Source organism: Onychomys torridus, chromosome 2 (genome assembly GCF_903995425.1).
Source record: "Onychomys torridus chromosome 2, mOncTor1.1, whole genome shotgun sequence".
In the NCBI taxonomy this organism is placed as follows: Eukaryota; Metazoa; Chordata; class Mammalia; order Rodentia; family Cricetidae; genus Onychomys; species Onychomys torridus.
In genome coordinates, this window is record NC_050444.1 from 39,098,804 (window position 1) to 39,114,145 (window position 15,342).

Here is a 15,342-nt window from a genome sequence, read left to right on the forward strand (position 1 = left end):
GTCCCTACTTGCTGTGGGATGTTCTGTATGTCAAATGTGTTGCTCTGATAATAAATAAAGTACTGATTGGCCAGTAGCCAGGCAGGAAGGATAAGGTAGGCGGGACAAGGAAGAAGATAAGACTGGGAAAGAAAGGCTGAGTGGACACTGCCAGCTGCTGCCATGAGAAGCAACATGTAAAGACACCGGTAAGCCACAAGCCATGTGGCAAAGTATAGATTAATAAAAATGGGCTAAATATAAGAGTAAGAGCTAGGCAATGGTAGGCCTGAGCTAATGGCCAAGCAGTTTAAATAATATGAGTGTCTGTATGATTATTTTATACATGGGTTGTGGGACTGCGGGGGCTTGGTGGCACCTGGAGAGGAGCTCTCCTACTACAAATGGCACCCAACGTGGGGCACGAGTTTCCACCTAAAACCTAAAAAAAAAAAAAGATTCTAAAACGGAGCTAAAAACAGCTTCCTAGTTGTCTCTCTCAAGTTAGCAGCAGCCTGCTGGTTTGTGCTACTATGGCGGGTTCCTGGCATGTGCGTCTGACCTGCAGTGTGGTGGGAATGAGGAATCTACAAGCGCACTTTACTCTGCTGCATGTTGGACTTGGCCTGGGCTTTTGAAACCTCCAAGTTCACCCCAAGTGACATACTTTTTCCAACAAAACCACACCTCCTAATCCTTCCTAAATAGTTTACCAACTAGAAGCCAAATATTCAAACGTAAGAGCCTATGGGGGCCATTCTCATTCAAACGACCACACTTATACGTGGACACACATAAGCAAATGGAAAGGGACATAGAAAGCAAGCTGGGCATGAACATCTCTGCTTTCTAACGATGGATGCAAAGTGCTGCCATGAGCTGCCATCTTCCTTTCCCTGACAGGATGGGCTGAACCTGGAACTGTGTGCCCAAATAAGCTCTTCCTTTTGTAGTTACTTTTGTTAAGTATTTTGTTGCAGCAACAGGACCAGTATCTACTACTACCTGGCTAAAGTAAAACTGTTTTGTATCAGGCTGCTGCTTAGCTGTTCTGTAGACTGACAGTAAGTGCCATATTCCCCTAAACAAAGGCCTCCTTCCCATATCTGACAGCGTTTGCTAAAACCTTCAAAATTTCCAATATGGACAAGAACCAAGTGCTTTCAAAGACACATTTCCTCTCTAGGGCTGATTTACTTGTGTCCTGTGGGAGGCATTTCTTAAATTTAGAACTCTATAAAACATGGGTTGGGGAAGTGATTTTGGTAAGTGTAGTTGCCTGTAAACTATCAAATGTTCCATCAGTGACCTCTAATAAATGTATTTACTCATCAAGCTGGACTTGTACCTGCCATTCTTTGGTAGGTTGGCACTGTCTAATATGTAGATAGGCATCTATCTCTTTTGCACCTTTCCAGAAAATTCACAATTATACACTGATTAAGTGGGACATAGCTCAGGTATGCTATGCTGCTGGTGCAGTATTCAAAATTAGTCAACATGGAGCTAGAGGGATGGCTAAGTGGTTAAGGTTCTAGAACACCTGGGTTTGATTCCTAGAACCAACATGGCAGCTCCCAACTGTCTGTAAATCCAGTTCCAGGGGATCCAATGCCCTTTTCTGGCTTCTGGGAGCTTCAGGAATGCATGTGGTGAACAGGACAAACATTCATATTCATAAAATAAAACAGCAAAAACCCAAAGCAAAATCAATATAAGCTATCACATCAATATAGTAAAGCAGATAAATCACATAATCAAATTAATAGATGTAAGAAAAGAGATCTGACAAAATCCCACACTTATTCATAATGAGATTTCTTGGCAGAGTAGGAATAGAAGAAAATCTCGTCATCATGGGTTTTCAAATTAAAACAACAGCAGCAAAAACCCCATAGCTAGCATTACACTTAATGGTGTGAAACCTGAAGATCAGAACAACTAGTTTTCACATTGTGCTGAAAGTCTTAGACACTGCAACAAGACAAAAAGAAACAAAATTGACCCAAAATAAAGTCATGTATTAGAACCCAGAGTAAAGGCTAAAACAACACATCTGCAAATTAAATTCTCATTTCTAAAGTTGAAGTGAGAAATGACATTTTGTCCAGTTTTCATCTCTTAACTCTGGAGCAGTATTATCTCATCTGTTAAATGACTCCTTGGTACTGGTAGGACGCGGTTAAACAGGCAGAATAATGTGAGGAAGTATTGTTTACCTGACTGAAGCTGTTCGAGTTTATCTTTCTTATGTGATGTCAGGTCTCCTATAAAGCAGACACCGCCCTTAGCTAGCAAGGCACTGCCAGCCTGAATGCTCACTGCTCCAGTTCCATATCTATTTCTGTACACAGTCGGAAACACTTCAGTAGAGACTGGGTGATGTATACCACGGGAGACAAGATTCATGCTATACTTCAAAAGTCTAGGGAAGAATAAATTATTCATTGATTATATTTAATAGTTCATTTTCAGAGTTCATTACATGTTAGAAACCTGTTTAAATTTAATTTGATCCAATGTCTATCTATCACTACATATATGAAAGCTGGCATGTTATTTGGACAATTTATGGCATAGAGAGACTTAGAGAAATAACTTACAATGGGATAATTCTAAAATAATTTCTTGAGAATACCCAGAGGGGAGTATTGTCCTCTTATAATGGAATCAGAGAAAGCTATAAGAAGGCAACATTTGAACTGGATCTTTGTTGTTTTATAGATGATTTTCTTTTACATATTCCAAATTTGTTCATTAGGTTTGTCAATGTTCTATCTTGACTTTTCCTGCTGTTTCTATATCATGACTAGTCTTGCTACATCTTCTTTTTTGTTCTAAATGTTATTGTTAACTGCCTCAGTGTCTTCAACTCTGAAATTCAAATTATGAGAAAGAAATGTTACCTTAGTTTAATGTTACGATAAATCTGAGATAACCTCCAAGCACTCAGGTGTTGGGGGTTGGTTAGATCATAGGTTTGGGTGAAGTCATGGATCCTGGGGACTCTTACCTGGTCAATGGATTCTCTTCCATTCACAATATGATGGCAGATTTAGGAGGTGGGCCTCTTAAGTAAATGAGTCACTATGGGAATTCCCTGAAAAAACAGACCTTGTCTTCTGCCATTTCCTATCTCTTTTCCTCCAGTTCCTGTCTACCAAAAGTTGAGCTGTTCTCTCTGCCATTGAGTAGTGCCTCACCACTGATCCATAGCAATGGAGCATGTAAATAAATGATAGACTAACATTGTGAGCAAAAATAAATTTTTTGTCCTGTGAATTATTTTTCTTTTGTGCTTACCACAGGAGTGAAAAGTCTGCCTAAAGTGGCGGTCTTCAAAATCTTTACCACAAAAAAAAAAAAAAAAATGTAGCTTTCTGATGCAACTATCTATGAAGAGCAGATGTAGAAATGCAATGCAAAAAACCCAGGCAGTGTCCCTTAGATGGAGCCAGGCAGATGCCAGGACAGGTGTTGAGTGTATGCATTATCACAAAGGATTTACACATTAGTCTGGGGGTATGTAACACAGAGGACACTTAGATAGGAATATTTCCAGCCTTAAAGGAGCAGTGCCTCTTAACTGCAGATCATATTAAAATCATGTAGGGGTTTTGTTTTGTTTTAAAACAAATTCTTTTTTTTTTTAAAGATTTATTTATTTATTATGTATACAGTGTTCTGTCTGCATATATCCCTGCAGACCAGAAGAGGGCACCAGATTTCATCACAGATGGTTGCAAGCCAACATGTGGTTGCTGGGAACTGAACTCAGGACCTTTGGAAGAGCAAGCAGTGCTCTTAATCTCTGAGCCATCTCTCCAGCCCTTAAGACAAATTCTAATGCCCATTTCTACTCCCTAACTACTTAAAATAGGATTTTTGGAGTTCGTATATAACTTTTAAATTTTGTTTTGTTTTGTTTTTCAAGACAGGGTTTTTCTGTGTAACAGTCCTGACAGTCTTGGAACTCACTTTGTAGACCAGGTTGGCCTCAAACTTATAGCAATCCATCTGCCTCTGCCTCTCGAGTGCTGGGATTAAAAGGGTGTACCACCATTGCCCAGCAAATATCTTATATTTTGAGACAAGCTCTTACTATGTTGCCTTGCCTGATTTCAAGACTGAATAATCAGGACTGTATACGACTAAAGTATAAGACAAAAAATCGTAACAGAAAATAAAGTTAAAATAGATTTACACTCAGTTTGACAAAGGTGGTACTAGAATCATAAATAAAGGAAAGTCTTATAACAAATGATGTGGGAAAACTGCATAGGAAAAACATCACCTTTCACTACAGTCTACACTATATACAAATGTTAACTCAAGGGCCAGTGATAGCTTAGTGTATAAAGACGTGTGCCCAACAACTTGAGTTCAATTCCTGGAACATATGCTAAGGTACAAGGAGATGACACCACAAAGTTGCCCTCTGACCCCATGTGCATTCTGTGGGATGTTTACTCCTCCCACAACATGAGCACATGGAGGGAAAAAAAGTTAAAGTGAATGTAGAGAAAAGACCCAACAAAAAGCCAAAATATTATTCTTCTAGAAAGAAAACAAAAAATATTCACAACCTTCGGGTCATGGAACCCAGAAGACATGAAACATAAGAGAAAATAAATTGGACTTCCTCAAAATTGAAGTGTCTGTCCCTCACAGACATGTTTCAGGAAACTGATAAAAAGCAAGCTTTTGGAGGAGAACTCTCAGTCTGCTCACGTGATATCTAAACAACTTACCTAGAAAGTGAGAAAAACATAAACACTAAGAAGGTATACAAGTGGTCAGTAAACACATGAAGAATAGCTTAACTCAGCAGAGATTAGAGAAATGTCAGTTGGAACCCTGAGGTACCATTCCACTTGGATGGCAAGGGCTCATATAAAAAAGACCGACAACATCAAATATTGGTAAGGACAGAGACCAATAGAATCCTCACATCGTTGGTAAGAATGGCCCAAGCAGTTTTGAAAACCATTTGGTGGTTTGTTATAGAATTAAATGTGCATCGACCTTACGTCCCAGCAATGCTACTCCAAGTCTTTTTTTTTTCTTCCAGAGCTGAAGACTGAACCCAGGGCCTTGCACTTGCTCTACCACTGAGCTAAATCCCCAACCCTACTCCAAGTCTTTATCCAAGAAAATGAAACACTCCACAAAAGTTATACAAGAATGTTCACAGCAGGGATGGGCATGTAGCTCAGTGGTAGAGGTCTATTACATACCAAATAGTCAGAACAGTTTATTTATAACAGTCAAAACATGCACAACCCAGATATCCATCATCAGGAAAAGAATGGAAATATTGTGGCATACTCATATTAAGGGACTCCTCAATAAAAAAGACAAACTACTGACTCATACAAGTGAATCAATCTTAAAGACACATTGAGCAAGATAGACTGTACTCAAAAGAGAACACTTGTTGATGTCAAGTACAAGAAGAGGAAAGTTAGAAAGGCATGGTCCTTTGAATCCCATCACTTGTGAGGCAGAGGTAGGCAGATCTCTGAGTTCGAGTCCAGCCTGACCTACAAAGTGAGAATTCCAGGACAGCCGGGACTACACAGAGAAACCCTGTCTTGGAAAAAAAGAAAAAAGAAAAAGAAAAGAAAAAGAATAGGAAAATTATCTTATAATAATGAAAAGTGGAAGAAAGACTGAAATAAACGTTCAGAGTGATAAGAATACTGTTTTATTACGGGTATGGTTTATAAGAGTGTATACATTTGCGTGCTGGGTGTGTGTGTCAATGTGACACAAACTATTGTCACCTGGGAGGAGGAAACCTCAACTGAGGAACTGCCTCCATCAGACTGGTCTGTGGGCATGTCTGGCAGGTATTTTCTTGATTAATGATTGATGTGGGAGGGCCTAGCCACTGTAGTCTGGGTCACCCTGGGCAGGTGGTCCTGGGTTATATCAGAAAGGTAGTTGAGCAAGTCAGTAGGCAGTGGTCTTTTTTGGTTTTTGCCCTGACTTCCCTCAACGATGGACTATAACATGTAAGCTGAAATAAACCCTTCCTTCCTCCAAGGTGCTTTTGGGTCATGGTGTTTATCACAGCAATGTAAAGCAAACTAGAAAAATCTGTCAAAACTCGTTATCTTTTAATAATAATGATAATGGGGGCTGGAGAGATGGCTCAGCGGTTAAAAGCACTGGCTACTCTGATCTTCTAGACGTCCTGCGTTTAATTCCCAGCAACCACATGGTGGCTCACAACCATCTATAATGGGATCCAATGCCCTCTTCTGGAGTGTAGGCATACACGCAGACACAGCACTCATATGCACAAAATACAAACAACCTTTAAAAAATAAAATGATAAGATCTGATTATACCAATATAGATAAATTTTATCTAACACCAACTAACCAAATAAACAAGTTTCTCATATAATCTAAACTGCCATAAAGAAAAACCAAAGGTTGATGACAAACAGGAAAAGGGAAAAATGTTTTAATTTATAATAGCTATCATCAATCAATAAGAAACAGATAAATAATATGATAGAAAATTAATGATTAAAATAGGAAGTTCATGAAATAATATGTTGAATAAGCCCCAAATCATGATTCCTATTTACAGTTAAAGACATGTAAACTTTGCCTTATTAAAATAACCTTTTCTATTCACTAGAAGTAAAATTTTAAAAGTTTGATAATCCCCAAAGTTAGGGAGACTGAGAGTAGCAGTTTCACGTGGTTAGTTCAAGAATAATTCACACAGTCTGTGCATGTAACACCATATTGACATTGCCAGTGATGACTAATTTTAGCCAAAAATTATCTGCTTAAATACATTAATGCTAATTAGAACTTTAGAATCTTTAATTCTATACATTTTTTCTTCAAAATTGCACACTAGCTATAAGGAGCTTCTTCCTAGCTTTATGACCAATCCAGTGGCTTCCTTTTAAAGACATGCATTAAGAAGGCACTTAGCCCCAGGCTAGGGAGGTGACCCTCACCCCCAAAGACAGCTGGAGAGAATTTTACAGCTTTATTTATATATAGGAAGCCTGTGTCACTGAATGGCATCTGTCAGAAAAATAAGAAAATGGCTGCTGAATTCTAGATGGAATATTATTTGAAAATAAAAGGAGAAAGCAAAATGCTGAGCTGAAGAGTGCAGCACATTTGAAGAGGTCTGACTGGGGAAATGATTTGGAATTTTGAGGTTAGGTTCTTAAAATATTAAAAGCAAATATTTCAGTTCTAAATGCATGCTTTAAACTTTATTAATAACAATTTATTTGAATACTTTAGTATTCAGATGAATTCTAAATAATCATCTTATATTATTATATATTAGTAGAAAGAATTTATACAAATATGTGAGCAATGTATAACTTGAAAACTCCATGGCATACACCTTACCTATCTACAAGCAGCGTGTCACTGGTTATAATTAAAATATCCAAGCAGTCTTCTGAGTCTCTGTTGCAGTCTCTTGTCTGTACTAGACTCATCAACAAACAGAGTTTGAGCAAATTGTAAGTCCCAGGAGGAACAATCTGCGAGGCAAAGATATTGGCAAGTATTGCCGTGAACTTCCAGCAGGAGCTGGAAGTCAAGGAGAGGAGACACCTCAAGTTGTCACTAATTCCTGAAGGAACTGAAAGAAAATAAAAATGACAGATATTTGATTCCATTTGTCCTAAATAGTATCAAAATATATGTGTCATATGCAAATTTTATGATATTATGATTGGTGGCCATGCTTGTCCATCATTTCATGTCTTGGCCACCTCATGCACCCATATGAATTAGTTGTAAACTGAAGGCATATCATTTGTTCTCCTTCGAACCCTGTGTGAGGCAAGCAGGGATGGGGCTTCTGTCCTGCTGTATTTGCTCCTGCCCAGAAACACTGAGGTGCTGTGGTTTGAAGGACTTACATTCTTCTCCTCTGAAACCACTGTGCCATGCTACACTGTAACATTCTCAATTTTCCCTACCCCAACTCTGTCCAGCTCCCAAGAAGGTGAATGAGGTGACAGAGGAGAAGCTGCTCACGGCTGTCCCTGCTCTCCCCTGGGCTGCTCTCACAGCACACACCTGCTCTCCTCACACACGGCCATGGACAGGAAGGCCTCCCTAAGTCTAACAGACCTGCTCTCCTCACACACGGCTATGGACAGGAAGGCCTCGCTAAGTCTAACTCTTGTCACACGTGGGTGCTTGCATCTGTAGAATCCCAGAGTTATATACAAGAAATCAGCCTTTCCACCTATATTTAAGTTGTATTCTGCTACCAAACCAGTAAGTCGTCAAGTACAATGAAAATGGTCTCCATGTGGCCATTTGACTGACCACCTACCAATGAGTTAAGAGCAGACAGCCTGAAGTCCTGTTTTACTTTGTTTCTACTGCTTAGGAAAGGGCTTAGCACAAAGTTAACAACACTGTTTGCTGAACAGATGGACTTAAATATATTAAAATATATGATTTAGCTTACCTTTTGCTGTGTAAGGGGTGATACTATTTGCTTCTATACAGAGAGCAGTTTGTGAAGTTTTGACACAGGCTGGAATTCCAATAATTTTATATTCATTTCCTATTTTCATTTTATTCACTAGTTCATCTATGGTTATTAAGCACAAAAGAAAAGAGCATTCATTAAATGAAAATTGTATATCATTGTATGGTTCAAACATCTGGAACCAGTGACAATTCAGTAGTTGAGTTGGTAGTGAAGTATTTACTTTTGTTCAGTATATGCATATGTAATGGCACCAATTATGGAAACCAAGGCCATTGTATCGCTGATATATATTGATATTTATAGGTAATATGAGTTAGCTTCAAGAGGCATGTGATATAGAAACTAGATTAATTAAATATTCACCTATAATGCAAGAGGAAAAATACCATTCTATGTAAAATAAAACATCTTTCAATTAAATACTAAAGAATGTTAATAAGCTGGCTGTGGTGGTGCAAAGTGCCTGCCATACACTTTGTTGGCCATGGCTGGTCACATCTGTAACCTCAGTGCTAACTGGTATAGTGGGGAGGCAGGCCAATTCCTGGAGCTCATGGGTCAGCCAGCCTAGCCCAATGGATGAGCACCACATTCTATGAGAGACCCTGTTTCAAAAACAAGGTGGAGAGAGATCTGTAAGATCTACAGTACTGACCTCTGTACATGCCTATAGGAACAAGTACATATACTATATTCACGCATGCACGCACGCACACACACACGCCCTCTTCCCCTCTCCCCTACCTTTCCTCTCTCACCTGAACATAAGCACTGAACATCTCAGTGCCAACCAAACAACAGTAAAAATCACAACAATTAAAGGATGTAGAATTACAAGACTCATCTCCTCAAATGAATACTTTTAATTTCTCCAATTTTAGTCCAAAGAAAAAGGTAAAGCTCCATTTTTTTTGTCACAACTCTAGCTTCTTCCCGACTCCATGGCAGACACTTCTCTGCTGTACTTGCCCACAGTTCTCAACATGGTCAATGTGTCATTCTCATGTTTAACAAATGTTTACTATGTGCAGCAAAATCCCCAACTATCTTCTTTTATGATCTTCATATCCTAATAGTTTTTTTTTTTTTTTTTTGAGATGGGGTCTCATTGTGTAGATCTAGCTGGCCTGGAACTTGCTATGTAGATTAGGCTGGCCTTGAACTCAGAGAGTGCCTCTAAGTGATGGGATTAGAAGCACGCACTACCACACCTGGCTCCATAGTCTAAAATTAACACAAAACACACACATATAGAACAATGTGAGATCATTACTATAAAGAGGCCGTGACCCTGGGACTTGGCAACTCTTGATAAAGATGACTGGAGTGGGGTGTCTCTGACTCTTTTGCCTGCTCTTGTGACCCTTTTCCTCCTATTGGATGGCCCTGTCCAGCCTCAATATGAGGGTCTGTGCCAAGTCGTATTGCAACTTGCTATGCTGTGCTTGGCTGATATCCCTGGGAGGCCTGGTCTCTTCTGAAGGGAAACGGAGGAGCAGTGGATCTGGGGAGAGGGGAGATGGGGGGACTGGGAGGAGTGCAGGCAGAGAAAGCTGCAGTCAGAATGTAATGTATGAGAGAAGAATAAAGAAAAAAGAAGGTGACTTTCCATTCTTAAGCTGTTTGCATGCTTGTAATATGTGAGCATAAACAAGATTCGATAGCAATTTATTTTGAATTCAAACAGAATTTTACATACCTCTTAGGAAAATACTAAGTGATTGAAACCTAAAGGGCTGGTTTTTAGAATCTCCTTGAAAAGCATGAAGCACTTTTGTGGTAATTATTTCAACTATCTGTTTATCTTAAGGTAAAGAACAAAAAAATTGTTAATAGAATACATATTCAGTTTAAGTTTCCTATTAAAATACAAGGGACTATTTTGAAAATTAGCACAAAATATAAAGTTTTTGTTGTTGTTTACCACCAAGTACTCTAAATTTTCTGTCTTCTTGAAGTGAAGATGAACACAGGCCGCACACAAAGTCATTTCTTACTGTTGCAGATTCGGTAGCACCAGGCACATGGACTCTTATGTACTGAAATCCTGAAAGAAAACCCTGGTGAGTTAGGCCACTCTCAGATTTCGATATCTTCAATCATTTAATATTATCAGTTAGTGTGTATTGCATGCTTTACTTATTTGGTTGTCATTATGGAGCCCAGGCTAGCCTTGAACCCTCCACCGCCCTGTCTTGGCCTAAATGCTAACTAGCAACATGTCTGTTTCCTTGCAGGCACTGGGCTAAAGCACTAGTAACATGGTCATTTAAATAACAATGTCTGCATGTGGCCGTGAGGAACATAGTGTCAGAATATGGCATCATTTGCAGAGTTCAGAGCAGAGAGAGGAAGCATCCCACCCACCAGCTTGTCATGGAACGACGTCTCACAGAAGGGCTGACTAGGTTAAACCCTAAGCACAGAGGGAACTGCACCAGCAAACAGTCCCTCACTTGCTCTTTCAGGACAATGTAAGCACTGATTCAACTGTGGAGTGCAGGAAAAGACTGCTTCAAGATCATGCACAGGAAACCCATAAACGGTAGGAGACACTAAAATATCTGTTTACTACACTCTGATTGACCAACTGTAAAATGGCTTGGATTTTCGTTTCGCACTTGAACACACACCTTTTGACAGAGGGCATACTTCATCTGAACAGAGGAACCTTGCACCTTGTGTGTACTTGGTCACAGTCGTCATTGCCATCACAATTCCTTGCATCGTGTAAAATCTCTGAGATGTGTAATTAAGTGGGAACTCACAAAGGTCAAGACTATAACTTGGCAGGGAAGGTAAATGTGTTAACTTCAGCACAATATTGATCTGATAAGAACACAAAAAGGAAAGGATATTAATAAACTTGCAATCCAATTTGACTTGCCTTACTCTATTGTAAGAGTACTAAATAGTTTGTTATTGTTGCTGTGAATCAAATATTAAACCAGATAAAATATGAACTTTAAATACAAATCCTATAACAACATTTATAATTAAAAGTATCACAATGAACTCATTATTTTTTCTTTAAAAATAGTCATTCTCTGGATATGTACACTAAAAGACAATGTGAACCCAATAGCATTGGAAAGTTTAGTGATCTTAAATTATTAATTCTCACTAAAAGGAATCAGAGATCTTCAGTAGGAAATTAGTGATTCCAAGTCTGGCATAGAAAATATAGGAGTTGGCATTGTGGTATCTTCTTTCAATTTTTTAAAAATTATACTTATTGTATACACACACACACACACACACATAGGTCAGAAGACAGTCTGTGAGGATCTGTTTTCTCCTTCTACCATGTAGGTTCTTGTGGTGATATATTGTATACCCTAATATATCTTTTCTGAGGATCAGAGGACAGAGCCAGACACTAGATTAGACATAGAGGCCAGACAGTGGTGGCACACACCCTTAATTCTATCACTCGGAAGGTAGAGATTCATCTGGATCTCTGTGAGTTCAAGGCCACACTGGAAACAGAGCCAGGCAGTGGTGGCACACACCTTTAAAGCATGAGGATCAGAGGACAGAGCCAGCTACTAGATTAGACATAGAGGTCGGATGCCTTTATTAGGGTACATAATGTATCACCACAGGTCCTAGGGATTGAATTCAGATAGCCAGGCTTGGAGGCAAATGCTTTTATCTGCAGACAGACTAAAGAGTTCATGAATTTCTCTTGTTGAAAAAAAGAAAAGAAGCCGGGTGGCAGTGGCACATGCCTTTAATTTCAGCACTTGAGAGGCAGAGCCAGGCGGATCTCTGTGAGTTCGAGGCCAGCCTGGTCTACAGAGTGTGATCCAGGATAGGCACCAAAAGTACACAGAGAAATCCTGTCTTGAAAAATAAAAAAGAGAAAAGAAAGGAAGAAAAGAAATAGTCATCATTATTTCAGTTGCTATCTGTTTTCAAATCATTATTTTTAAAAACTTTTAAAAGGAAAATAATCAAATATTTATCCGTCCTTTCCCAAACAAATTGTATTTCACAGTAACCAAATAAATGATGATAAGTAATAACTTATTTTATTTTCATCTTTTTAGTGCTAGAGATTAAAATCAGAGCCTTGTCCATGCTAGGCAAATGCTCTTCTACCCAGCTATATCCCCAGGACAGACAATTTCTTTATTGAATAATTTCAGATAATAAATTCAGAGAGGGTGGCAAAATTAGAAAAACAAAAAAAATTACAAGTGCTAATAAAATGATCAACTCTGAGTGTTCTAAAACCATCAGGTGGAAGTTGATAAGAAATGTTACAATGGCAGGATCATAACAATAGCATCTGAACCAGATCAACTGTGACATCACTAAAAATGGCATCCATTATATCCTTATGATATGGAATATATAGCATTATGTAATGCTTGTTAAAATGAGCTGAATCTAGAACTAAGCTCAGAGTTACAACTTATTTTAGATATATATAGGACATAGGGAAATGACATATGGTATCCTAAGAAAGTAATTAGACAGATCCAGATTCATAACATTCTACAGGATAATTGACCAGTTTCCTTTAAAAAGTCAGTGTTACAAAGAGGAAGGAGTGGGGTTAGCACTAGACTGAAGGAGACTCAGAGAGCTAGACAGAAGAAATCGGCTGCAATGTGTGAGTCTTATTTTGATACAGTTTTGATACTGATTTGTCTTTCTTTTGTGGGGGTTGCTTTTCTTTCTTCCTTTTTTTTCTTTTAGGTAAGCTCTTGTGTAGCCCAGCTGGCTTGATTGCCTATGTGGCTGAGGATGACTGTAAGCCACCAATCTTCCTGTTCCCACTTCCCAAATGACGGGGTTACAGGGCATGCTCTACCTCATCCAGGCCTTGGTACTGGCTCAAAGACAAAGCAAAACAAAAAACCACAATAAAAAACTCTTCAGATAAAAATTGTAAAAGATTAAAATGTGGACGAGATATTAGATAATATCAAGGAAGGTGATGATACCGGGCGGTGGTGGCAAACATCTTTAATCCCAGCACTCAGGAGGCAGAGGCAGGCGGATCTCTGTGAGTTCGAGGCCAGCCTGGTCTACAGAGTGAGTTCCAGAACAGACTCCAAAGCTACACAGAGAAACCCTGTCCAGAAAAAAAAAAAAAAAGAAAAAGAAAAAGAAAAAGAGGGGTGATGGTGATGACATTGTGGCTACATAAGAAAACACAACAGTTTTCAGAAGTTGATACTGAAGTATGTATTGGGTGAGATCCTCTGGGATTTACTTTAAAATTTTCAGATAAAAACAGATGATTCATATACACTGCATCACTGAGTTAGAATGATAGATATATGGAGGTCCACTGAATTGATCTCTTTACTTTTGGAAACTTTTGAAATTGTTATAAAATTGTTTACTCTTAAGAGTGGTGTGTAATATGGAAAAAACAAAGCATATTAAGATTTTTAATCTTAATTTAAGCAAACTGGGGGTGAGGGGGAGTAGTGGAGGGCAAGGGACGGGGGATGAGAGCTTAGGGGAGTGGGAGGTTCGAGCTGGAAGGGGAAGAGAGGGAGAACAAGGAAAGAGACGCCACGATAAATGGAGACACCCTGGGAATAGGGAGAAGCAGAGTGCTGGGGAGGTTCCCAGGAATCCATAGGATGACTCCACCATAGACTACTGGCAGTGGTCGAGGGTGCCTGAGCTGGTCTACTCTGGTGATCAGACGGCTGAATACCCTAACTGTCATCATGGAGCCCTCATCCAGTGACTGATGGAGGCAGATGCAGAGATCCACAGCCGGGTCCCAGACTGGAGTCCAACTGATGAGAGAGAGGAGGGATGCTATGAACAAGAGATGTCGAGCCCATGATTGAAAAAAGTACAGAGACACCTAGCCAAGCTAGTGGAAACACATCAACTGTGGACCAATAGCTAAGGAGCCCCATGGGACTGGACTAGTCCATCTGGATAAGTGAGACAGCTGTTTAGCTTGACCTGTTTGGGAGGCCCCCAGGCAGTGGGATCAGGACCTGTCCCTGGTGCATGAGCTGGCTTTTTGGAGCCTAGTGCCTATGGTGAGACATTTTGCACAGCCTTGGTGCAGGGAGGAGAGGGGCTTGGACCTGCCTCAACTGAATGTACCAGGCTCTGCTGACTTCCCATGGGAGACCTTGCCTTGAGGAGGTGGGAGTGGGGGGTGGGTTTAGGAGGAAGGCTCAGGGCGGGAGGAGGGAGGACAGGGGAATCTGTGGTTGGTATGTAAAATGAATGGAAGATCTCTTAATAAAAAAAAGATACTTGTGGTTAATGTTGGCTATCAACTTGGATTCAGTAGCACCTAGGGATTAACAAAGTATACTGGTATTGTTGGGCATGATTAACCATGGGAAGCCCACCTACCCTAAACATGGGTGGATAGCCATGGGAAGATCTGTCCTGAACCTGGGTAGCACTGGAACAAAACCTTCTTCCTCTAAATGGTTTCTGAGCCCAAGGAGAGAGCCTGGATAACTCCCATGGCTCTCTGGCCTGCAGACACTCAGGATGGGATGAGCATGAGCACCCTCAAATAAAAATGATAAATAAAAGTAAAAAATAGAAAAAAGAAAAAATCTGACACAGAAAATAGTATATTGAACTGGAAAATGCACTCTTTCTTTAAAAAAATTTATTTATTTGTATTTTATGTATGAGTGCTCTGCATGCCACAAGAGGGCACCAGATCTCATTACAGATGGTTGTGAGCCACCATGTGGTTGCTGGGAATTGAACAGAAGACCTCTGGAAGAGCAGACTGTGCTCTTAACCACTGAGCCATCTCTCCAGCCCCGGAAAATGTACTCTTTTAATAAATTTGTGAAATTTTTATGGATTTACAAAATTACAGTAATTTGAAAGTTATTTTGGTAAAGT

At 39.6% G+C, this 15,342-nt stretch overlaps 1 protein-coding gene across 1 annotated transcript in view; it reads right to left on the minus strand.

The window, feature by feature from the left end:
• Mcmdc2 (minichromosome maintenance domain containing 2) overlaps window positions 1-15,342 on the minus strand; it is a 37,229-nt gene that overhangs the window by 18,320 nt on the left and 3,567 nt on the right. The window contains exons 5-10 of the mRNA XM_036180018.1: window positions 11,115-11,310; window positions 10,406-10,528; window positions 10,181-10,285; window positions 8,455-8,580; window positions 7,374-7,611; window positions 2,199-2,404 (exon numbers count right to left, since the gene is read on the minus strand). Coding sequence (XP_036035911.1) covers window positions 2,199-2,404; window positions 7,374-7,611; window positions 8,455-8,580; window positions 10,181-10,285; window positions 10,406-10,528; window positions 11,115-11,310 — 994 coding nt within the window. The remainder of the gene's footprint in view (window positions 1-2,198; window positions 2,405-7,373; window positions 7,612-8,454; window positions 8,581-10,180; window positions 10,286-10,405; window positions 10,529-11,114; window positions 11,311-15,342) is intronic.